At 40.8% G+C, this 24,107-nt stretch overlaps 1 protein-coding gene across 12 annotated transcripts; it reads right to left on the bottom strand.

The window, feature by feature from the left end:
* Positions 1-1,494: 1,494 nt before the first annotated feature.
* ago4 (argonaute RISC component 4) lies at positions 1,495-23,564 on the bottom strand. Of its 12 annotated transcripts, XM_085148405.1 has the most exons (21): positions 23,307-23,563; positions 16,113-16,284; positions 15,862-15,982; positions 14,946-15,127; positions 14,437-14,573; positions 12,796-12,930; positions 12,130-12,217; positions 11,835-11,982; positions 11,550-11,669; positions 11,141-11,269; positions 9,386-9,460; positions 7,551-7,592; positions 6,598-6,731; positions 5,717-5,901; positions 5,462-5,621; positions 5,043-5,214; positions 4,761-4,904; positions 4,512-4,646; positions 4,325-4,426; positions 3,902-4,101; positions 1,495-3,617 (listed from the first exon to the last, which is right to left on the bottom strand). In XM_085148405.1, the coding sequence occupies exons 1-21, from the start codon at positions 23,533-23,535 to the stop codon at positions 3,509-3,511; spliced, it is 2,919 nt and encodes a 972-aa protein (XP_085004531.1). In that variant the 5' UTR covers positions 23,536-23,563; the 3' UTR covers positions 1,495-3,508. The 12 variants fall into 12 exon arrangements, with proteins under 12 accessions (XP_085004531.1, XP_085004519.1, XP_085004521.1 ...); XM_085148393.1 differs by lacking the exons at positions 7,551-7,592; positions 9,386-9,460 and having other exon boundaries at positions 4,992-5,214; positions 6,598-6,746; positions 11,108-11,269; positions 23,307-23,564; XM_085148395.1 differs by lacking the exons at positions 7,551-7,592; positions 9,386-9,460 and having other exon boundaries at positions 4,992-5,214; positions 6,598-6,746; positions 23,307-23,564.
* Between the last annotated feature and the right edge of the window lie 543 nt (positions 23,565-24,107).

Here is a 24,107-nt window from a genome sequence, read left to right as displayed (position 1 = left end):
GGAAAAAAAAGACATAATACACAATGTCAAATTACAAATCTGTCAAGATATAATATATCAAAGTGAGAGGAATTTAAAAATAATTCATGCTCTTTCCATTGGGGCACAGAAAGAATTATGGATCTTGTTTTAAAAAGGTTAAAAAGAGGTAATCCTGCTCCGTCAATGCCTTGGGGACCTCTACACAAAAGAGGAAGTATATCTGTGAAGGGTCAGCGGAGTTGCCATGGAAACAGGAGAGCGCCCACCAATAGGCGTGGCAATAGGTACAAACCAGGAGCGAGAAGACGAAATGGATGCTCTCTACAGTAACCTGGCTCAGAGGAAAGGAGTTCGGTCTTTAACGGGTCCACGTTTGAAGAAAGTACCTCGTTTGATTTGGAACACGACGCAAAGCGCAGAAGCCCTCACCTCAAAAAACAGCTTGTACCTCCCAAATTACTGACATTTGTGTAGGAATCTTTAAAATACATCTTAAAGATAGAGACAGACAAATATTGCTAGCCTAAAACAGTCCCACTAAATTGATAAACATTTACCCCCGCCCCCAAAAAAGAAAGTTTATATTTTTTTCTCTCATAATAAATATGACTCCAAAAAAGGTTTTCAGTTTTTTGTTTTTTGTCGTTTTGTTTTTTTTTAAAGGACAATACTCTGGCATGCAGGCGAGCAAAGTCTACATTTTGTTACTTGAAAGAAAGAGTCTAAAGCCTACACAACTACTCCACCGAATGCACATTCCCACTGATTGATACAAGCAAATCATGTTTACCAAAAAAATAAAAGTAAAATAAAATAAAAAAAATACAGAGATTTGATAGCGAGTGACCAACAATCACAATGAGTAGAATTATATCTTTGTTTTTAACCATATTTGAAAACTTGGGTGAATATTGCTTTGTAATATTTATAAACAGGGAGTGAGCCTTTATCCGACTGGATTTTAATGACCAAATATTGTGATTTAAACATTCCCCCTTGGAGATCCCAGATGAATATTTAATCAAATCTGCTAACAGAACTGCACACTGTAAAAACTAATCTGCATCATTTAAAACTTATTGCAAGCAACGCCTGGAAAACATCCTCCCCAGTCCCCCTTCTGCTACTCATTTCCTGCTTCTCCACTTGATGCCCACGCCCACATCAAGACGGAGCTCAAACTCATTCATAGTAAACCTGCTGCTTTACGGGTGGTTTATTACAAAAGGGTTTTCACTGAGCTGTCCCTCTCGATGAGGCGTGCACATTTCCCCCAAAGCCTGCTGTCCTGCATTATTATCCAAAAGCAACATTAGGGGGAGCCAATTGTACGTCTGTCACCATTAGTTTCCATGTTAGAAAAGGGGGGGGCGGGTTCCCAAGGGCAGCGCTTATATTTACCGTCAATTTAATCCAGTGTTAAAATGCATAAAAAGCACAAAAAATACTGTTAAATAGAGAATTGTAAGATGGGTATAACTGACATACACGCCCAGTAAAATTGTTTTTAAAAAAAAACAATTAAATTCAACTCATTGCCTACCATAACAACATTTCCCGATTGTCTCCATCTATCGGATCAAAACCAGCCAACGCCCGGTGCGGGACGTACACCACCATGGCAGACCTGTTACACCAGTCTGACTGCTACAAAACAACTAGAGTCGGCCACCGTTACATCAGAACCTGCAGAAGAGGCGCGAATTCATCCATCCTGAGAACTACCTCTCACCAGAATGCTACACAAAAAAAAGAAAGAAAATAAATTCCAATCTGAAAACTCAACCCCTCAACCTGCAGCTCAACAACTGAAGTCTATTCCTGAAATCACACTAGTAGCTATATAACTGGCTTCGCTGCCGACCTTAAAAATTTGATCACAATAGTAACAACAGTGACAACAACGAGAACAACAACAATAAACTACTAGGTCTAAAACAGTTTAAGATAACCACAAAACATCTTATATTAAACTTTTACAAATCTGCTTTGTTGATTCGTATGTATAAATGCATAAAGGTAAGAGATTGACAGTGCCCTCTGGTTCCTGCTTCGCATCCCTGGTCAGTGCAATGAATTGGCCAACATTAGCAAAGGAGACCTTAAAAATCAAAATTGAGTTGGTTCCAGGTTCCTTGAAAACACAAATTTAAAAATGTCCAGCAGTGTCATAACCCTTCTTAAAAACCAGGCCCAAAAGAAGTTTTAAAAATTGGATACCACTTTTCACACAGAAAGCAAGACGGTTAAAAACATACTGTGTTTAATGCCTTCAGCTTTTTAAACAGGTCCCAATGCTGAACCAGTCACAGGCCAGACCATGGTTGCTACTGCTACACATCAGTCCTGGCTTCAGTTACTACTTGAAATGGACTCTGGGATTCAAGGATGTTTAGAGGCACAAGAAAGCAGCCGTCTCCCAAAGGTGCAAATCCCTATCCAGCCTGTGCTAGCAGCAGGCTAACACAACCACTCTAAATGTAATAAAGCATTTCATTTAATAAGTGACCCAGGACTGCTACAAATACCCACACGTGCCTCTATGAGGCCTGTTTAAGTCATATGTCTCAAAGTTGCTCTATAGATGTAAATATATGCTTATATGTACTGTATGTGTGAATATAAAAAACAACAAATCTGAGGCATTTACAGCAGTTATCTCCTTGATTTCCCTTTACAATTCAGTGGCCTGCCATGAAACACACACACAAACACTCTCATACAGCAGTAAATGTATATACAGAGATGCACGCACACAGACACACAGACTTGCGTATTCTTCGCTAAGATGGGAGGAAAGTCGCAATGGGTATGGACACCCAGGTCACCTCGCTTGTAAAAGACCGAAAAAGGAGAAAAAGTTAAAACACACGCTCATAAAAAGGAAAATAGATATAGATATAGATATCATTCTCAAAAGGTCAACCCCCCTCCATCTCTGTTCATGTAGAGTTCCCTCCCCACCACCCGATAAACCCAAGACCTTGTGACAGATTTTTGCCCAAAAGGGCTTTGAGGTAAAAGTAGATAAGAGTCCTGCTTAGCTGGGAGAGCTAAAGAGTTGTGCGGGCACAGTTTGCGCCTGCCCACTCTCTCGCTCAGTGTATCTTACAAACACATGAGTACAGACATTCAAATAGAAAAAACAAAAACAAACGCAAAATAATGGCTCAACTCGTAGATGTGTGTATGGTTTGTTTTTGTTTTTTCGCGTTTTTCTCTTTTGTGCATTGTAAACCCCTGTGGGCTCGCAGTGCTGGATTGCTGGTTAAAAGGGCGGCTCGATTGGGAACGCTGGTTGGAAATTGTTCCATGAAACAGAGCCTGCTGGACGTTGGGATGTAGATGAATCCCCCTCCACGAGCCGCTTTGGTGCAGATTCAGAAAATGTAGAGTGAGTATGAAGAAAAGACTACAAGGAGAGAGGGAAGAAGGAAAACGGGGAATGGGGCAGATGGATTTAAAAAGAAAAAAAATATATATATATATGGGGTAGATCCACAAGTGGACTGGCTGACAGGCTTGTTCAGGCAAAGTACATGGTGTGCTGGGTATCATAGTGGATTTGAACTGCCTTTGCCAATGCCTGGGGGTCTCGGCCATTACTCTGGCCTGAGACGTGGCTGCCTTCGGCGCTGCAAGACAAAAAGGTTGTGTCAGAACAGTTTTCCTTTTTGTACCATTAACACCAATTAGAAAGCCATTTAATAATTTAGCTTTTAGGTGCTTTAGAGTTTTAAACTAATAGGTTAAAGTGAGTTGATGCACAGACTTCTATATTAAAAACCAATAAAAAAAACGTTTTACATTAGAACTTAAACAATGTGGTTAATTTGAAAGGTTTTAGAAACATCTTAAACACTCATTTATGTTTTATCTGATAATGACATTGTTGTAGTTACATATGAGGCTCCCTTACCTGTCATGGTCTTTGTCCACCAGGTGGTAGCGGGCTCGGAAAGCCACCAACCTGGCATAGTAGGCTGGGGCCGGGATGGAAACTGAGCGTGTGCAGCGAACATAGGTGTGGCACAGCTGGTAGGTAAGGAGCTGCAGTTCATCGGCCGTGAAACAGTTGTCATCCCACAAGACGTGGTAGTGGGAGGGGCGACTGGTTCCCTGAAAGAGAAAGCAATGCAACAATGTCAATACTGCATTACAACTTCATGAAATGACTTCCTGCTCTATTCCAGCTCACTCACAACCACCGATTTGCCTGAAATCTGTTTGTTGCTCTAATCTTTGTCCACCCTCCCAATGCTCTGGAAGCTATTCCACTGCAAAAAGTTAATAACCTGGACACAAATTTCACTCAATTTCCTTTATTATCATGTAAGCTCACCTGGATCCCAGCATGGCTGCACAGGTAGAAATCAAATTCGGACGGGTGTGTGATGGTGCTGTCCACTGTGGTGCCAGCTGGAACGTTACCACTCTTCCCAACCTGCAAGGGGTAATAAAGTCAGACTTGGGGAACAGATTGACCAATAGATATCTCTTAAATGCACACATCTGGGTAAACTGCTAACCCTCTCAGCTTTGTCAGAGCAGAAGAGACGAGTATGGTGACGTTTCTGGACAACGATGTAGGTAATGCCAGGCCTGTAATCCTCCTCCAGACTGATGCAGGCCTTCCTGATGGCTATCAGCTCGGGCCATGCTACCTGAAATACCAAAAATAATTTAATGAATTTACACAAAACAAAAAGTGTTTGATTTTACATGTCATCATTCTGTTAACTTTATGGTTTGTAATTTCTACATGCTGCCAGTATTACCTGTTTCATTTGTCCCTCTGACACACCACCACGATAATAGATGATGCGTGTGGGCTTGAAGCGTGTTGACTTGTAAAACTGGATTAGCAGTTCTCTGACCATGTTGGTAAGGTCTTGGATAACTTCCTGGCTGAAGAGCTGCTCCTGAAGATGCAAAACAAATCTGGAGTTAGTACAGGAAAGTATTAAAAAGTGAGCAAACTTTGGTTTAATGGACGTGAGCTGGGTCACCTCTGTTTTATAACGACCATCTGTGTCAGTTTCCGGCACATCTGTAGTTACCTGGGACATGTCTTGTCGAGATGTCTGGACTCGCACCGTGGCACAATACCGGCTTGGGTGGCCATCCATGCTTCCCACCACAGCTGCGATGGACGGTTTTTTCCCGTCACCCGCTGGAGGATGTGTGACATCAGCACCCAGGAAGATGACAGGCTGCTGGAACACGGAGGGCCTGAAAAAAAACAAATAGGAGTATGCTTCATTTTTTATTTCATACTGCATAAAAAGCACTAATACCGTAACATAACAGTATAATTAATAATCTTCACATGTTTGCTAAAAACATATAAAAATGAAAGAGTCTTTCTGTCCCACATGATTACCAAGGAAGCTTTCATTTTCCAGAGAACATTTAAACAATCTTTACCATTCAAGGGAAGAAATTGCATCTCTGTGACAAAATTAGAATTCTTTCTGACCTCTGATGAGGCACCAAGACATTGTTGATGCCTCCTAGCTTGGCGTTAATCTTGAGGCAGAGGTTGGAGAGGGTCTGAGGGGAAGTCTTCACCACGTTCTTCACCTGCACGCACTGGGTGGCCATACCGAGGAGGGTGTCTCCCACTCGCTTTACCTCAGCTGCACAAGAAAACCAACATGACCAAGATTACAGTCACAATATTGTTTAATCCATATAAGAAACAAGAAAATAAAAATGAAGAAAAGTTCCTTACCGTAGACCGGTGTTTTGCCAGGAAGGATGACCACAATCAGCTGCAGACCAACGTAAGACATCTTAAGGTGTTTAAACATGGGCTCCACGCTATCAGCTCCTTGGGCATATTTACAGAAACAAGGCTGGCCTTGAATGGGCATCCCAGCATCCTTTGAAATTTTTCGCAGCTGGTCAGTGAAGCTCCTGTTAAAACCCAAGAGTTTATTATAAATCAGTTAGGATGTATGATCAAACACAAATCATTAGCAGGAGAGAGCTTTAACCTGATCTCACACACACTCAGGTGTTAAAACTGTGGCGTACAGCAGTAAAAATCCAACTAATTGTGCACTGGGAGTTTGTTTTTTCTTTTTACACTTGTGTAAAGCACAAACACAGGAGAAGCACTGGCAGTTGCAGCAGTCTCCAATGTATTACATTTAAAGTGACTGGCTAGAAAATGGAAATTCCCATCTATCCAGTCACTGTCCCTTATCCAATTCAGGGTCGTGGGCAATTCCCATCTACGGCTGTGAAAAAAAACACTTGCGTATAAATATTCTCGATTTGTAGTTTAGTTAGTAGTAATGCCAACATGTTATATCAATGATTGTATGTCTATATGATGTTAACTGTTTAAAATCGTTGCACTCTTCAGAATCTGGGTTTTCTCATGCTGCACCCAAACAGTGATGATGCCGTTGGGGGAAAAAAAAAATAAAAAAAATCGAGCAGCTTAGTTGGAGTATTAAAAGTGAGTTCTCATTTACAGAAAATTTTTCATATTTTTGTGCGCAGAAATAAAATCCAGACATTTAACTGTAGCACTGAGTGTTTAATATAAGCATAAATGTTAGTGCAACATTTTAAAGAAATATATAACAGCCGTTAAAAGCTTACTTGAGCAGGTCCTCACGACATTGTTTTTGTGGAGCAAAGCAGGCCACAGCCCAGACCTTGATCTCTATGCCAGCGTAGAACTGCTTGCCCCTCATGTCCCACACGCCCTGATTGGGCGTCGCCACTGTTTTATTCTGCGGAGAGAGCCCCTACACTCTTAGTCAACCCTGCAGTTGGATGAGCCAATACAAAAGCTGCAACAATTACAAGCAAACAAAGCATTAACCCTCTGAAGTCCAATCCTCGTTAAGGTTAACCCTAACCCTATGTTGAAGAGGAAAAAAATATATATATAAAAAAATAGGACTTTGTTTTGTAAAAATGTGTAAAAAAGTTTGTGTGTATGAGAATTTTGTCCACTGGTTGCCAAAACATGTGAAAACATTTTTTTTCAATCCAAAAATGTAAAAATGAGATAGGGTTAGAGTTATATGCACACTGACCACTCAAAAAATAAGGGAACACTTCAAAATTACACATTGGCACTCAAATTACATTTCGGAGCAAAAATCTTTCACTGCGTAAGTTGTTGAGAACATGAGGACGTAACAGTCAGTGAAAAATATAATTTATTCCTTTTAAGGGCTTAGATAGATCAAATTTAAGATTTTCAAAGTGTTCCCTTAATTTTCTTTATCCACATCCTTTGACCTCAGAGGGTTAACACACAGCTGAACATGCCTGTAAACACTGTACATTGGCTCGGAACACTGTACACGTGTTAAAAGGCTAAAATTTTTGATACTTCAATACCAGTTTTACCATTGCTTATAGAGAAAAAAAAAAGGGTGTTAACACATGACATTTATTTTTGGCATCACCAGACTTGTGTAAGAAAAAAAAAGTCTCAGTTTTGAAGGCTGCAGTCAACCGAACAAAATCCTGGCCGACTGAAGTATACCTACTCTTCAACCAAGTGTTTGGGGCAGTGGGTGTGGTGGGATACGCTTTACCTCTACATCTAGTAAGTCTGCCACAGCTGCTTGCATTTTATCCTAAATGAATTTGAAACACATAGAAAGTCATTATTTGCATCATATTCACTCTGTAATGGTTCACTTTTAGCTAAAATGTGGGAAACTGTCAGTTTAGATGGGGCAGGATGCCCATCCAAATTGGTCTGGGTCCATCCTTGCTGCCTCTGACAGATGATGGGGCTGTTGAAACAGTGGTCAAGTACACATACATAGTTAAATATCTTCCTTCTGTTATGCTAAAGCTCAATGTGTTAAAGGCAAATGTTGAGACACTGTAGTACAGACTAGTTAACCATTTCTAAAGATATCATGCTGTTGAGCTGTGACATGCAAATTACTGACAAATTTAATGAGTTTAACTTAATGATTGTTACCCTGCTGCCAAAAATAATGACTTGGTCCCGCAAAGGCTAGTGCCAAATTTGGTCAGTCATGTAAACGTATTGCGCGCAAAAAAATAAATAGATAAATTTAATTAAAAAAAAAAAAAAAGAAAAAAAGACTTGATTCTTTTTAAATTGCTAAGAAATAACCTGTTTTCTTATATTGTTTCATATCAGGGGTCCTAATGAGTAATATGAGTATAATGAGTATTGCATCCACTTAAAGAGACACTGAGCACTTCCAGTTTCAGTTGGGTTGCAAATGGAAATTCAAAGGGAAGCTTTCAATTAAGTTAATAAGATTTGCCAAAGGCCATTAGGAGCTTTGTTCTTCAAACTGAGTGGCCACATGGAACTTCAGTCGAATGCCAAAAGTTTAGTGGTTCGCCATCTCTTTTCAACACAACCTGAAAAATGTATTTAAAAAAAAAAAAAAAAAAAAAAAAAAAGAAGCAAAAAGCAAAAAGCAAAAGATAATACATGTTTACAGGTTGTTCAGACTAATAAAAACTTCAGCGCATATTACACAGAAAAAAGGCGGCAGAATTATATCACGTTGAATAGAATGAAATGTGCGCATTTCATTCATACAAAGTGATCACAGAAATTGGAAAAAAAGCTTTCTGTATGCATTAGGGGCACTTATGCTAGAAGCTGATTAGACTCAATATCCCAGCAGGCAAATGGCCAAATCATTCAGTGTTCTTTCAGGATCTTGGGTTTATGAAGCAATGTATAGTTGAGGCAGTCAGAAGTGGATTTAAGCTTGGCACTGGTACTTCCCCCACCTCCCAAATGAGAATATGCCTCTTTAAAAAAAAAAAAAAAAAAAAAAGTAAAGGCGCCAGAGGACTCTACAAGAAAGCTGGCCAATGACTGAGCCAATATTTCCCCACAGGGATCATTAAAATTTAATCTTATCTTAGCAGAATCATTGCACCCTGCCAGTGAGTGGGGAGTTTTAATCCAGCCCCTGTAGTATTTATATTAACCTTCTAATTTTCATATGAAAAATAGATTCACATTCACTCCACAGGCACAAACAGTGGAAGTGAAGACTAATTTTACTTTATCCCTGCATGGATAAGAGTCTTATCGTCTTCCGGTTGGCAGCATTTCCATTACCCCCCACCTTTACACACAATCCTTGAATCCCAATTCAGCCTCACATGCCTTACCAGGCAATAGTCAAGATATCGAAGGCGAATAACTTATTGCTATTTGGCTATTTATTAAATTCCTTCTTTTAGCTAGGTAGATGCAAGTGATGCCATCTAGCATCACAGATCCTAACAGAGCGGTAAAGAAATTGAACATATCCAGGCTTTCATTGCATTAGCTGACTTGACACAACCTAAAACACCAGTCAGAGATAAATATCCCGACAGTGGGTATTAACTTTGTTAACTCAGGGTTTTTGCGCCTCACATAAAAGGGGTCGTTTGATGGGTCATTTGACTCTTCCTCTGCACAAAGTGGATCAGCTGAAGCACTGTCTGAAATCTATAAAGAACAAAAGAAATAAGTGAAATGACACTTGCTACACATGACAATAATGCTGGAGAAAACTGCTCACCTTGTGATGTGATCACCACAAGTGCACAGAGTGCTAAAATGTATAACCTCAAGTTGATTATTTTAACCACTCAGTGCATTGTTACTGCAGCCATTTACTTCTAAAAAGGCAGCTGCACATTAGAGTTCAGAAACTTTAACATGCATGCATCTAAACAGCCACATTTGACTGTCTCAGCCTTTTTAAAAAAAGGAAAAAAAGAAAAGATGTGGAAAAATCACTTTGATTTGTGAAATCAAAGTGAAATTGAAACAGCTGAATGTTCTGTGATTAACAGCCTACAAATGTGGCTGATTATTTTAACTACTCCAATAGCAGCTAATGGAACAGATTCATTCAGTGGTGTTGGTTAAGGCACAACTTAAAGCATAATTTATGGTCGAGCAAATATGTCCGTCTGTGTAGACGTTACCACTCGTACAGCGGGAGAGAGGGGCTTTCACTCACTGCAGATGGGCTCCCATGCAGTTCTCCAAAATTCAACTGCATGTCGCTGGAAGCAGATGCTGTATGCCACTGCCAATGCTGACTGCTTGACAAGTGAGCCGGAATAGAGAAGTGAGCGACAGCGGAGTTCACTGGGAAAAACCGCAAAACAACAACATTTTGCTCTATATTCACGCTGTACTTTTTTAAAGATAAAGCATGAAGAGTACCGACAGTGGCTGCAGTGGAAACTTCATGTTTAACACTCCGTTTCACTTTAGCAGTTTGTATGTTGTAACTTCGCTCTTCTCCACTACTGGCTGACGGACCAACAACAGCACAAGCAAGAGTGGCCCGCAGACCGGCTGTACCACATACTTTGTACACTGCTTCCATACACAGAGCCCTCTGCAGGCAGATGGGCCATCCCCAGACCGCCCGCGGTCTGTGAACAGGCTCTCCCTGCTGAACCATAAATTCTGCTTCAGTTGCTTATATACATGGTGTTCCTCCAGGAAACAGTTACAGAATACAGCAAAAATGACAAAATGAATATTTAAAACCAAAACTAAACGCTTCTAGCCAGGTCAAAAGAGCCACCTTCGTGACACTAAACACTGACTTTAGGCTTCTCAACTTTAGATCCTCAAATGGCTGATGTGAAATTCAGTGGGTGTATCTCAGTGGTCCACAGGCTCCTCATCTCATTTCTTCCACTTACAGAAAGCAGTCAATGCAATATCATTTAGATCTTTACATCCTGAAGCTGTCTTAATGAGGGGAAGAATATGCAAAAGGAGACACTTAATAGACATCTGAGATGCACCACAGGATTATAACATGGGAAAGGTCCAGGTCTTACAAGTGTGCATATGTTAAAGCCGACTACTGTATCACCTATACTTCCAGTTAAATGTATATGTAATGGGTAGACTATTCAGCATGTACTCAAGTCATTAATCACTTTGGATATTTTAATTTAACTGTATTTAAAAGATTATAAGCATCTCAATCCTTAGCTGTAAAACCTCTGCAGACCTGGAACATCCCCATGTCACAGCATTCACTCTGAAGCCCGTCCCACGCCCGCCCTGTGCATTCCCAACGGGCTTGCGCCCTGAGAATGCAGTCCCCTGCCCAGTACTCACCCTGCCACAGTCCCTCCCTGTGTCTGTACTCACCCGGCCCCCATACTGTAGCATGGGCGCTGGGAGGACACGCCCTGTCACCTCTGTCATGTCATTATGCACAACAATACCAAATTCCTTCAGGTAAGGGTCGGGGCCCCCGACCATGCTGTTACTTTTGACCTGAGAAAGGGAAAGGAAGACAAGTTCACAGGAATCACAATACAATCAACCTGCCAGGGACTGGCATTTGAAAATGTACAGATAAATCTAGCATACGGACAATGACAACTGTGTTCATTGTCCCTTTTAAATAAATACACTCAAGTCAGACACTCAAATTTCTAATTTTCCTTTAGACATGGTTGGGTTTGAAGCAGTTGCTATAACTAAGCAAACAATGAAAAATACAGCATGATGTTCCAGCTCCCAATGCCTCCTCAAACAGGGAACCAACTCTCACCAATCTGCTGATCTCTTCCTGTCTGTCGGGGGCTGAACGAGCTGTAGCTTTAATCATGGTTGATGTCTGGTTGTCGGTCAGTTTCTTGATACAGCGCTGGCCTGCTACTATGTTACAGACCTGCAGGAGGAGGAATGGGCATTTCATTAATTAAACAAAAATCAGATAAGAGGAGCAGCAGTGGGCAATCTGAAAAGAAAAAAATGTCACAACTTGTTATTAAAGGTATACTGTGTGAGAACATTTTCTATCCCCCCCCTCCAAAAAAAAGGGGGGATTTCTCACCTCTAGGGGAAGGTAGGTGTGCTTCTGTTCCTGTCCTACTTGCAAACAGGGTAAGTGTGGATACTTGAGCTGTAGATTGTACTTCTGCTTGAAATACTGAGCTACTGTGCACTCCATGGCCTGGCCATTCTCAAGCTGTAAGGGGAACCTGTGCATAAATGGAAAATGTGGGCAAGCCACATTGAAGTCTCCATGAATATGAATAAATAAGAAAATGTTTATAGTTTAATTCTACATTTACAAGGTTTAAAAGGCTATGACTGCTTTTGCTGATGAGTGCAGGATTGCTTCTTACGTCTGGTGGCTGGCAGGTCGGCGCGTGACATTGCAAACTCGATACTTCCTCTTCATCTGACCACAGTGTGTGACCTCAACTTTCAAACCTGTTTAAAAACACACCAAGAATAATTGCAATGTCTTGGATAAAAAACATTTTAAAACACATTACTGTGTTTGCCTTTAGCAGGTTTAGCAGTCTGGTTTTTTGAGGCCATAAGAAATATCAATGCTGACACTCCAGCTAGCTATGCCTTTTCTTTAGACAGAAAAGTGTGCTTATACAAGCCCCACATAGGCTAGAGAACGCTTACAAGTGAAGAACAAAGAAAAAGTTTAATTTCAAGTTTAACTATCTGGTTCTGAATTTCAACAAAAACATGTCAGCAGCTTCTGCTCTTTGTTGTGCAACTACCAGTTACAACATGTGAGGCTACAGAAAGATCAAAACTGGTCAAAGAAATGTTTCTGCATTTTTGCTTAAAGAGAAAGCACTTTGATTTCCGCCAGTTGATTTAGATATAGCATGACCCAGTTACCAGAGTGGGTTTCTTTGTAACTTTTTATGGAGTGCTGAAGAGTTAAAGAGTCTAAAGTCATTCATAACGTGATAATGTGTGTCACTGACCTCCCCGGTCTGGCAGATTCTAAGCTCTTAATTCAGTTGGTGGTTGTGAGTGCTCACCTCTTATTTCCTTGGTGAACTTGACACGTTGTGAGTCAGTCAGTGGTTTGGTCTGTTCATTGATGTTTTGTATATCAAGCACCTCGCACATGAACTCGATCACAGGCTGAGCACGGTAGAAAGCAGTAGCTGATACTGTTAAGAAAAAGAAAAAAAAAAAGGAAAAAAGAAAGTTATTCAACTGGTTTTATAAATCAGTAACTGAGGAAAAATGTCAATAGCAGTCACTACAGAAAAGCCAAGATGAACCAACCAATTAAAAATCTGGACCTGACAGAAATTTCTTTGTCAACTTAGCTATTTCAAGACCAAACACGTAACAGCCTTGTGTGCTTCTACTGTGAACCAATACCTTGAGCTGTACGTTACAGGTGCAAAAGTTCAATGGAGATACTTGTGTTTAGGGCACCTTTCACTTTTACCCTTAATTATCTACCTTTATTTACCTTTTCAGATTCATATTATAAACACAACATGATTTGTAATGCATCTTATAATGCAACATAATATATTATGATGCTTTGCTAACATGCTGAAACTTCATATGAATTGCATTGTAATACTTAAGACTGTTTCCGCCCAATCATTTCTTTGGAAGTTTTTACTAAAGAAAGTCAGTGTTTCTAGTCTAATGGGAGTCATGACACTGTAAGAAATATGCAAAAATGTATTCTAGTTGTAAGCACTTGCTTATTTCATTAAGCACATCTTGCTAGTACTGTGGTGGACCCTGTTTTTAATTCAGAACTGTTAATTCTTGGTGGCAAAGATTCAACAAGGTGCTGGAAATATTCCTGCAGCATTTTCATCCATAGTGACATGATAGCATTGCACAGTTGCAATTTGTCACTGCGCCACATCTTTCTATTGGGGATTGGACTGAGATCCACTAACTGAGGCCATTTGAGTACAGTCAACTCATTGTCATGTTCAAGAAATCAGTTTAATGCAAGATTCAAACTCTATCATTCAACTGTCACGGCAGAAATTAAGAATGATTGATCAAAGCAACATTTTTCCAATCTTTTGTACAGCTTCAGCGAACCTGTGTGAACTGCAGCCTCAGTTTCCTGCTCTCAGCTGACAAGAGTGGCACGGTGTGTTTTTTTTGGCTGCTGTAGCCCATCAGCTTCAAACTTTGAACTGCACTTCCTGCTCTTGTTTGATAACAAGTGGTTATTTGAGTTACTGTTGCCTTCCTCAGCTCAAAGTAGTCTGGCAATTTTTCTTTTACCTCTGGTATCAACAAGACATTTTCACCCAGAGAACTGCCATTTGCTGGATATTTTCTCTTTCAGACAATTTGCTGTAAAACTAGAGATGGTTGTGTGGGAACATCGCAGTAGATGAGCAGTTTCAGAAATACTCAGATCAACCCGTCAGGCACCAATAACCATGCCAAGTTCACTCATGCTTGTCACTTTTCTCCATTCTGACACTGAACTTCAAGAGGTACTCTTGACCATGTGTACATGCCTAACTGCAGTGATATGCTGTCAAGATTGGCCAGTTAGATATTTGCTCCAATTGGCAGTTAACTGGGTGGCCAGTGAGCGTACTTACATCACATAAAAATCTAATTTTAGATGTTTTCAAATCAATAAAATTTCAAATCATAGCTGCAGAAAAATCTGTTCGTACCATCGATGTTGAGCATCATGTTCCACATGGCAGGACGGACAGACTGATGGAAACCAAACCACACCTCCCTGCCTCCACCAAGAGGATGGTAGTAACCCTCCGGAGGAGAGAAAAACGATCGCCCCACTGGAGTGTACCTGTGTATAACCGAAAAACAAATTTTAGGTTTTATATTATCGAATTATTTTTTCATTTATTAACAAACCAGATGTTCACTTAACCATTAAGGTACATTTTTAAAACATGCAAATAAAAAAAGTCCAGATGCATTAGTCTGAAAGACAAAAGTGGGCATATGAGCAACTGCTCTATTGATCTGGACATTCTTAGTACAATGAATTCTTGAAGTCCTTCTCTTCTAAATAAATCTGTGTTTACATTACTAAGTTATAACAGCTTTCAGGGAAAATTTAAGCCATTATTCTGACATTAGATTACATCAACAACACTGTAGAAAAGACGTGAATCAGCTGGTGATGCGTTTGTAAGTCATGGGTGAAAAGCCATACCTCATGGAAGGCAGATGCCTTGTGATGACATCCAGAGCCTGAACGGAGTCCTCTGGCACCTCGTTAAGGTGACCCGACAGGGCTTCCAGCAGCATCTGAAGACTCACCACAGAAACCCACTGCAAGGACACCTTGAACGTCTGATCTTTCCCCTCACCAGGTAGAGTGACCTCCAGATCCACCTGAGGGCGGAAGAGGGCCAAGAATGATGAAAACAAAAGCTCAGCGAAGGGACATTGGTTGTAGAATGTGTGACAAGGGGTGATCAAAAAAAAAAAAAAACAGAAAATCAAAACAAAGATTGTAATCATTTTTCGGATTACAAATAGATGAGCTAGAGCCATCAATGAAGAATCAAGGGGTATAAACCAGACAAAAACTGATGGAAAGGACTTTAAGTTACCAAAATAAAGCAAATGAAATGTCAGTAAGTCATAAAAATGGCACCAAAACACTTTTATTGGTCATTCAGATATTAGTAACCCACTTTGTATTACTGAGATCTCATTTCCACAGATACTGGCAAGATACAAACATAGATTAAATTATTGGAGTTAAATTTATTGTTTCCTTTAAACATAAATTTTCATCATCAGGATTTTTTGTCAGCTTAAATTACATAGTCGATGAAATATGAATGCCTGCATACTGCATTTTCTATTAGAGGTCCTATCTAAAAGACCCCTCAGACCAGCACAGATCGCATTCCTGTTCCAGACTTTCCTAGAAATCCAGTTGGAAACCTTTCACTCAATTATGTAGTCTGCCTCCTTAAGCTGAGCCAGTAACCCATTTAATACGCCTGCCATTTCCTTCTTAAAATATGATCTACAATCACTGAGGTATGCCATTAAATACAAAACTTCTCCCTTTATGGTGCATTAGAGCTGACAGTTTATGTGCCTGAAATACCAACCCTGTCCCTCCCTATTGGCAGTGGATGTGCTGTGTACATGTTCCTCTTCCCATCATAGCCAGGCTGTCGGTCACCAAAAATCTGCATCTTGAAATGCCGGACCATGGTATCCACCACCTCCCTATAGAAGCGAGGTCCAACAGAATAGTCAGGGCACATAATCAACATTCAGAGACATTTAGGCAGACTGGTTGCAAAAGCAACATATCAAAAAAAAAAAAAAAAAAATCAGTATCTTCATGAATCTTTACCTGTTAACCCTTCGTGGTCGTTTCTCAGGCTTGATCTCAATATCATAGTGATAGACATCAATCTTGGGAATCTGCACCTGGAAGTGGTTGGCAAGGAGCCGGATGGGTTTCCCCACCGTGCCAAGGCCGGGACGCCGTGGAGGCTGAAACAGAGAGGTAGGGGCGGGCGGGCCTGAAAGGAAAAGAGTAATAATTTGCAACACAATAACAAATAATTGATTCCCTAACTTCCACATTTGAGACAATTCTGATTTTAAACTGATTTTAAAGTTAAATGCCAAATGTGCATAAAGCACATTTGGCGTTTAACTTTAATGTGTACAAAGGTGGTGACAGCTTGTTTAGCTTGCCATTAAATGTCATGTCTGATGGATGAATGTGCACCGCGCAACGCCAAGCTCATTGGAAACTCTCATTAGTGACACCTGCTTGAATGCACTAAAATGGTGAAGGGCACATGCATGCTTTGATTGATCCGTAACTCTGGCCCCTGACCTACATGGGTCAACAAGGGGCTGGCGAAACAATGACCTCCAATTATCCTTCAACCCGCCCACTGCTCCACCCAGACACACAGGGTGCCCACCCTTTACGCCGAGACAAAGACAGCGCTCTTCTCAGACAAACAGCAGTGGGACCATATGGAGGGGTGCCATGCGGACAGACTGGGATTACCGTTACAGTCCGCATCCAACTCCCATACGCACAGAAACGTACATATACACAATTTACGCTAGTACATGAGCCTCAATTTTAATCATAAAAGCCGCGAGTACTGAGGAACACAATATATGCACATATATGTACACAAGACCTCAAGCTTCTTGTTTCAGTGAACCCGATAATGATTCATCTCTCAAATATCAACACTACTGATTTGCATCAACATTGGAGGAAGGAGGGAATGTGGTGCTTATTCTGTCAAAATCATCAGCTGATGTGGCTAGCCAAGCATTACTTGGCACAAGAGCGCCTAAAAGGCTCAAAAATCAAATATCTTAATACAACTCTCTACAGGAGGGAAAAAAAGCTTTTGAATGCTTTAGCCAAACTAAAGCATGCACAAAATTTAAGCTCTTAAAAGGAAATGTATATATTTATGTGTAAATATAATAAGTGCTGGTAGCACCAAATGTTGCCTAATGCTTTTGTCAACTGACAGCTAAGGGACTGCGGGGGTCCTCCTAAACTCCGTGCACCCACACGCTCCAGTTAACAACTGAAGCGTGAGAGCACAGACAACTGAGACCCTCCCCATCGCTTCCTAAAAACACGCTTCCCAACATGCCCTCATCTAGCCTGCGCGCCCCAGATCACCCTCCTCCTCCCTCCTCTATTCTACCCACTCCTCCTCCATCACATTAACAAGCCATTAGTTCTTATGAAACATTATGTTTGACGATACGTGCTCAAGTAAGAAGCCATTTGTTGCACGTCTGCTTTTCTCTGCCACGATCTGGAAATACTCTGATGAGTCATTTAAATTTGTCCTACTGGCCTTGTTACCGATAGCAACAAAAGGCATACCAAATGTTCCACATTATGCTTGAAGCTACACGTCTCTGCATATGTTGTACTCATCATTTGTGTTGGTGTATGTCACAACTTACAGGCAGGATAATTTGCTTATGTAACATTTTGTCTCCAACGTGGGTTTTTAATCACACTTGATCCTTCAGTTCTGCAAAACCACCACCTTTGATGCAGCTGTGTTTTACTAGGGAAGGAATAGTCCTCATTGAGGTACTTTTATTCATTGCTGCCTTATACTATCATTTGGCAGCTCCAGCTCCAACTTTTCAGATTTGTTGATGGATATATTCTAAAGTCAAACCAATGTAACAAAGTACAACTTTTGTAATTTAAAACAGAAAAATATGAATGACTTGGCGTAAGAAAAAATGGATTTGGTGGATCTTATATAGCACTTTTCTACTCCGACTAACCCAAAAACTCTATGCTCTATTTAAATGCTTTCTATCTAACAATCACACACATTCACTGTCCGATGGACACATTAGAGAGCAACTTGGGTTAGCATTTTGCCCAAGGACATTTGGCATGCAGACTGGAGGGATCGAACCGACAACCTTCCAATTAACAGATGACCTGCTCTAACACCTAAGCTACAGCCAACCCAAAGACACTGTAAGGCATGTACAATAATTCCTATAATGCAACAAGTAATAATGATACAATATAACACACAGCAATAGAAAATGGGCCCATTTGCCAAATTATTTTAGTGCAGGCTTAGCATGGACTAAATTTCTGCATTCAGCCATCTGCATGAATAATCCACTCTTATAACAATCCCACTTTGTGTCTATACAGCTAACAGATGACCTGCAATCAACTGCAAAAACATAACTTCTATTCTGTCTACCTTTGTGCATACGCACAGATACCTTTGCATAGAGATTTCTTTTGTTTTCAGCCCACAGTGTGAAAGTAGCAGAAAGTGTTTTGAGTATAGACATGATGCACAGCAACTTTGAGGGCTTCCTCTTCCACCAAAAACAGAGCTGTGACTATATTTAGCCTCCTCAGCTGCTACATTACTACACTTAGAAATGTGTCTCAATGTGAAATGCCTAAAGTCATCCTTCCTCCACAACCACTCTTCTCTCCACTAACACCCCCCCCCCCCCCACTTGACCCAACATAAACTTTAAATTGTAAAATATGAAAAGCACCAACTGACCAACTGTCTAAAGCTCAGCTCTTTTCCAAGTACTTGTAATCCAATAACTAACATCTTATAGCAAATCTGAGTGTAACTGCTGGCTTTGCTGCCACAGGCAAGCAAAATATAGATCTACTTTTAAAGTTAAACATAAATAATTAAGTTAGTATTGGATGACAATCCTGAAGTAAATCCGTTGGGCATCTTTCTTTGCCTTTAGACAATAATTCTGATGGCAAAAGAACCAAACGGGACAGGCAAAAAAAACAACAACAAAAAAGTATTGGATGACAATCCAGGCGACTGAACATTATACAAAACTTAAGCTACACATGTGGATAACACATTTCAATTTAAAGAACTTCTGAGTAAACATGGTCTTGTTTTTTGTGAATGTCACAAGCTCATTCTCAGTAACGGCACTTTCAACTGCTCCTTTATTCACAAGGGGTCGCCACAGTGGGCAGCTCCAAATGTTTGATTTGGCAGTTTTTACACCAGACGCCCTTCCTGACACAACCCCAACGGGATCCGTCTTTCCTCCTGGGATCAAACTGGGGTATCTCTCTCTTGTCTGGCAAATATGTAAACCACTACACTATGGAGCTACGAGGCACAGTTTCAGTAATAAATACCAACATTTAATACAGAGCCTACATATTTTAGCAAACCTGTCAGCTGCACTAACACAAGACAGCAGTGACAATCTGCACAGGTCTTTTAATTCATTTTTTTCAACCAGAACATTAATGAAGTACTTAAACGTGCTGAATACCATATAAATAGCAGCTATCACATTTACAGCGAGCTTCCTCCATAATTTGTGCTTCTGCTCCAAATGAGACAGAGCTGCATCTACTTTGAGTCACAGAGGAAGTGAAATTAACTTTCCCCCATTACACACAAAATGACAGATGCACTAAAGGCAAACAAGCCTTCCTTTTCAAAGCTTAAATCCAAACTGACCATAAACATGGTACAAAGATTTCCGCCTGCCTATCTTACTGTAACACCCCACCCCCAACTCGTCACTGATCTAATTTAGACAAACCATTAGATCGTGTGCAGTGTACTCACACTTTCTGAGTAGGGTTTCCTACTAATGCACTGTAGAGCCTACTAATGCTATGCATGTCCCTGATAACCACAGTGGAGCATAGACAGCTGGGCTTAAAGCTAAGCACGAGGATGATGGCTTGGCCCTGCGATGAGTCAGACTAAGAGCACCGAACAGGGAGTACACCAACGCCCACACCTGAAAATCACCCGGATTAAGGTACTACGCCGAACGGGAGAAAGAGGAGATGCATTAAGAAAGGCTTAGTGACCATTCACAATGTCGAAATATCCACACATCAGTGTAGAGATGTGCAGAAGAATCAGGCGAGCTGACTTAGATGATTTTAAATGTAACACAGGATGTCTTACTGACCATGTTTACCATTACAAATTAATGGATTTTCCAAATGGGATCTTATACTTCAAAATTACTACGCTTCCTCTCAGTTTCACTCAGAGTCCTCCAGGCTTTTGTCTTTTCACTCATCTCTGCATATTCATCATGTTGTGTGACTCCACCACAATTTTAAGACAACAACAACCCAATTCAGAATTCTGTCACTGAATAGGCCACTCACTGCTGCATTTCACACCTCTAAGAACAGACAGTTGACCGTCTGCTTTACATCTTTCCTGTGTTTGAAGAAATCCCCACCACTGAACAAGAGTATTGTTGAAGCATGACTAAACGGGAGACAGCAGACACACAGAATGGGCTAAGACATTACTGTAACTGTAATTTAGAAGAGTTAAAAACTGCAACTAAGGCCGTCACAATATTAAAGCTTTGCGTTTATTTTGGTCATAAAGAAAAGAACGTGATTAGATATTAAGCATGTATAGAAATTTTGAAAAAGAGTCCCAACTTATTTGTAATCCATTCAGATTTACAGTTACTTCAACATCATCACCATTATGCATTCACTATTCACACCTGCACCGTGGCCAGTTTGCATTATATTAATAATATATTATTATTAATAAGATTAAGCACTGCCTTTGAAAAGGGCAGCAAAGCTTTACAAACATGCCAAAAAGAGAAATTCTAGAGCAGTGTTCACAGATCATATTTATATTCATCACAAAAAATCTCATTGTTACGTCTGCATCTATGAACGTGTAAACAAAGGCTTTGATAGAAAATCTCAATTCACACTCCACAACCTAAACACTTGCTGTAGCAAGGTACACACAGCAGGCACAATAGGCAATCACTAATGTATAATAATAATAATAAATGCTGATTACTTTGAGTCATTATTTCATTTCATTATGTGCAACAATGATCCCCTGAAGGATAGATAGGATGCATTGTCCCCAATAATCCTGGACCCTCACAGCTTCTTGCATCCATTTAACATTTTCTGCAGGAGCACATTTCCTGTTTAAATAACACATCTAGTGCTTCCTAATGCCACCACCTTTCTTCTGATGCTTGGGGGGAAATGTGTGGTCATTTAGAAAGTCAATAAATAAATAATAAACCATGTCAATGCTGTCGCATGAAGACTGTTTTTTTTCTGTTGCAAGATGCTTCGTTTATGAAAAGGCGCGTTTCCCACACACACAAAAAAGAACACAATGTCTCCAGTGGGGTGGGGGGGGAATATGACCTAAACATATTTTGCTGCTTTGTGACAATAACATTGCATATTGGACTGCTGACCGCACAGGTGCATGATTTGACTTCCCACTGCATGCCTTTATTGCATCAAAATACGTGCCTTTGTTATCATATAGGAGACTATAATGGAGCTGGCCTGCAGATCTGATCGATAAGAGCGCCATCCATCCCTGTTGTGCTCTCACGGGCGCATGGCTGCTGCCCAAGGAGAGGCGCGCAAACCGATGACCACCTCACATTAAAAAACCCCACAAAAATCACCACATCTGCAGAGTAAACGTGTTTTGTTGGCATTCATTTTGTCTTCCCAAACCATCGCTGTCATCTTGGACGGGCGGGGAGGGGGGTGTAAGAGACGAGCTTGCCTGCTCCTGATGGCGATGCAGGCAGATTTATATGATTTAACTGAGAGGGGGATTTTGCAAAAACACGTTATATTCCGCCGTATTTCGACGCAAACGCGCGGTCCCCTTGAAGAAATCGGGTCGTAAAGGCGTGAAACGCCGAATAAACACAGCGAAACCAAACAACGTAAACACAGCACGACGCGGAAGGAAGGAAGGTCCCAGTTAAATCCCCACTCACACAATGCCAGCCCCGACACGACGAGTAGAGCGTGCCTGACATAAATATAACCCTCGGACACGGCGGGAGAGTGGACAAAAACAACCCCCTCCGGTACTAACAGGAAAAGGAGCCCCCCTTGGTTCGATGTAATTAACGTACTACGAGTACGTACACAAACACGGGCTTGGGCCTCGGCTTGTTTTCCCGTCACAGCGAGGCCTCGCTGCAGCCACGGCCCCCAGTGAAGCGACGCATTTGCGCACACGCGCCCCACACACGGCTCGCGCTCACAGCTCCTCGCTTTCTTAAAAATCCTTACCGGGTCCGAGCGCTTCCATGGCCGAGGCCTCTCTCTCCGTCTCTGTCCCGGCCTGGCGGCTCCGTACCGACGCTGAAATTGGGGGCGGTATCTCGAAGCTTGAAAGTGGCTAAATTTAAGAAACGGGAGTATAGATAGACGCGTGGACGACTGCTGACTGGGCTGACCTGAACTGAGCTACCGCCGCTGCCGATGCTGCTGACGGTTTGGATATGCGCATGCGTCGGTTACAAGTGGCAAAATCCACCGTAGGCTACCGCAGAGATGCAAGCAGTTGTTTTTACTAGTTATACTCTAAATGGCTTTGTTTATGATTTAAAATTAAATGAAGCTTAAACAATATAGCATCAATATGTATAATAACATTTTGTACACTGTACAACTTACCCTTGTATTCATTCATTTTTCTATTATATCTTCAATTCATTTTCTCATTCATTCGACGTCTGAACGTCTCCAGTGTGGGATTAATAAAGTTTCTGTCTGTAAGCCGAGTATATACTAAATATTTGTTACACCAAATAAAAAATATCAAAGTTTCTTAATGCTTAATTATGCTGTGAGACATCAAACCATTTAAAGCAAATCCTGTGTAAGTTTTTTTTGTTTTGTTTTTTCAAACTGAGAAGCTTTTTTTGATACTTTCCAAGCAAGCTGCACATGCCCTGCTTCATTTTATCTGAATAAAGCAGAATAAAAGGTAGTAGCTTTTCATCCGTTTGTGTTTTTGTTATTTACTTGGATTATATCATAAGAAATCTTCTTTTTTTGAAAGGGGGGTTAAGACCCCCAAACACGTTGCTGTTCGAGTTTAAGATTTAAATTTGAATGTTTTTGTTTTTCCTTTGAAGGTTTAGTTGGGACTTGTAGAAACACGGTCACAAAAAAAAAATAAAGAGGAGAAACCCAAGGCAAGATATAAAATCTGGGCATACTTACCTCTTCTAAATCCAAACCGGTCTTCATACCTCCTCCCTCTTCCGTTGCCTTGCTTTGGTAGTACATAACGCTCCAGGAACCGCCTTAAAACATAACCGTATTTTTTCTGCAACAACTCCCAGTTCATGGTTTCTGCTGTCAAGAAGCTATAATTGGACGATACGCTCAATAACAGCCCCACACGATTCTCGCTCCGTGGTACCAGCTCCGTGCTCTTAGGCAGTGCCATTGTTGCTACTTCACCTCCTCCAGTAGGATACCTCCACACTGAAATAAAAACCTGAGCTTAAACCCCTGCTATATACCTTTTTTCACCTGGACACGCATGCGCAGTTGTCTTAAGAAGTCACATCTGAAAGTTCTAAGAAACTTGGTGTCAATAAAACTGAAACAATATTAGAATGATAAAATGCTTTTTTTTAAATGCTGTAAATTGGAAATAAAAACCTAATGGCCAAGTATGTGAATTCAAGGAGTAGGACTCCAGTTTGGTTCTTGCTCTCTGTGCAGTGTTTCACAGTGTACGATGTTGAAATAAATTCGCTTATTGGTAAGTATTTGGTTTGGAGTGGAACATTGTGTTAGTGTCAGTTGTTGATTGATCATTACGAATTATCTGTTCAACTATATAGGAGAGCTGAAAAAACTGATTAAAGAATCAATGTCGCTCTTTGATTAACCTGGAGACACCCCCACCCCCACATCCTTTGGGTGGGGATGTGGGGGTGGGGGGTGCCAGTTTCGGGGGTTAGAAAAGAAACTCGTCACAGTTATTGTTAGGTCTAACAAATGAAACTGTGG

The sequence above is a fragment of the Neolamprologus multifasciatus genome, chromosome 22 (assembly GCF_963576455.1).
Source record: "Neolamprologus multifasciatus chromosome 22, fNeoMul1.2, whole genome shotgun sequence".
NCBI lineage: Eukaryota > Metazoa > Chordata > Actinopteri > Cichliformes > Cichlidae > Neolamprologus > Neolamprologus multifasciatus.
Note: the sequence above shows the minus strand (reverse complement) of the source record. Positions and strands in the feature narration are given on the sequence as shown.

What these genes read in the sequence shown, in the direction of transcription:
- ago4 (XM_085148405.1), bottom strand. Translation starts at nt 23,535, where the DNA reads ATGGCACTGCCTAAGAGCACGGAGCTGGTACCACGGAGCGAGAATCGT. An exon ending in CCGGTTTGGATTTAGAAGAG is followed by an intron (nt 16,285 to 23,306) that starts GTAAGTATGCCC and finishes TTTTCCTTTCAG; the next exon opens with GCCCGCCCGCCCCTACCTCT. An exon ending in CGACCACGAAGGGTTAACAG is followed by an intron (nt 15,983 to 16,112) that starts GTAAAGATTCAT and finishes TCGCTTCTATAG; the next exon opens with GGAGGTGGTGGATACCATGG.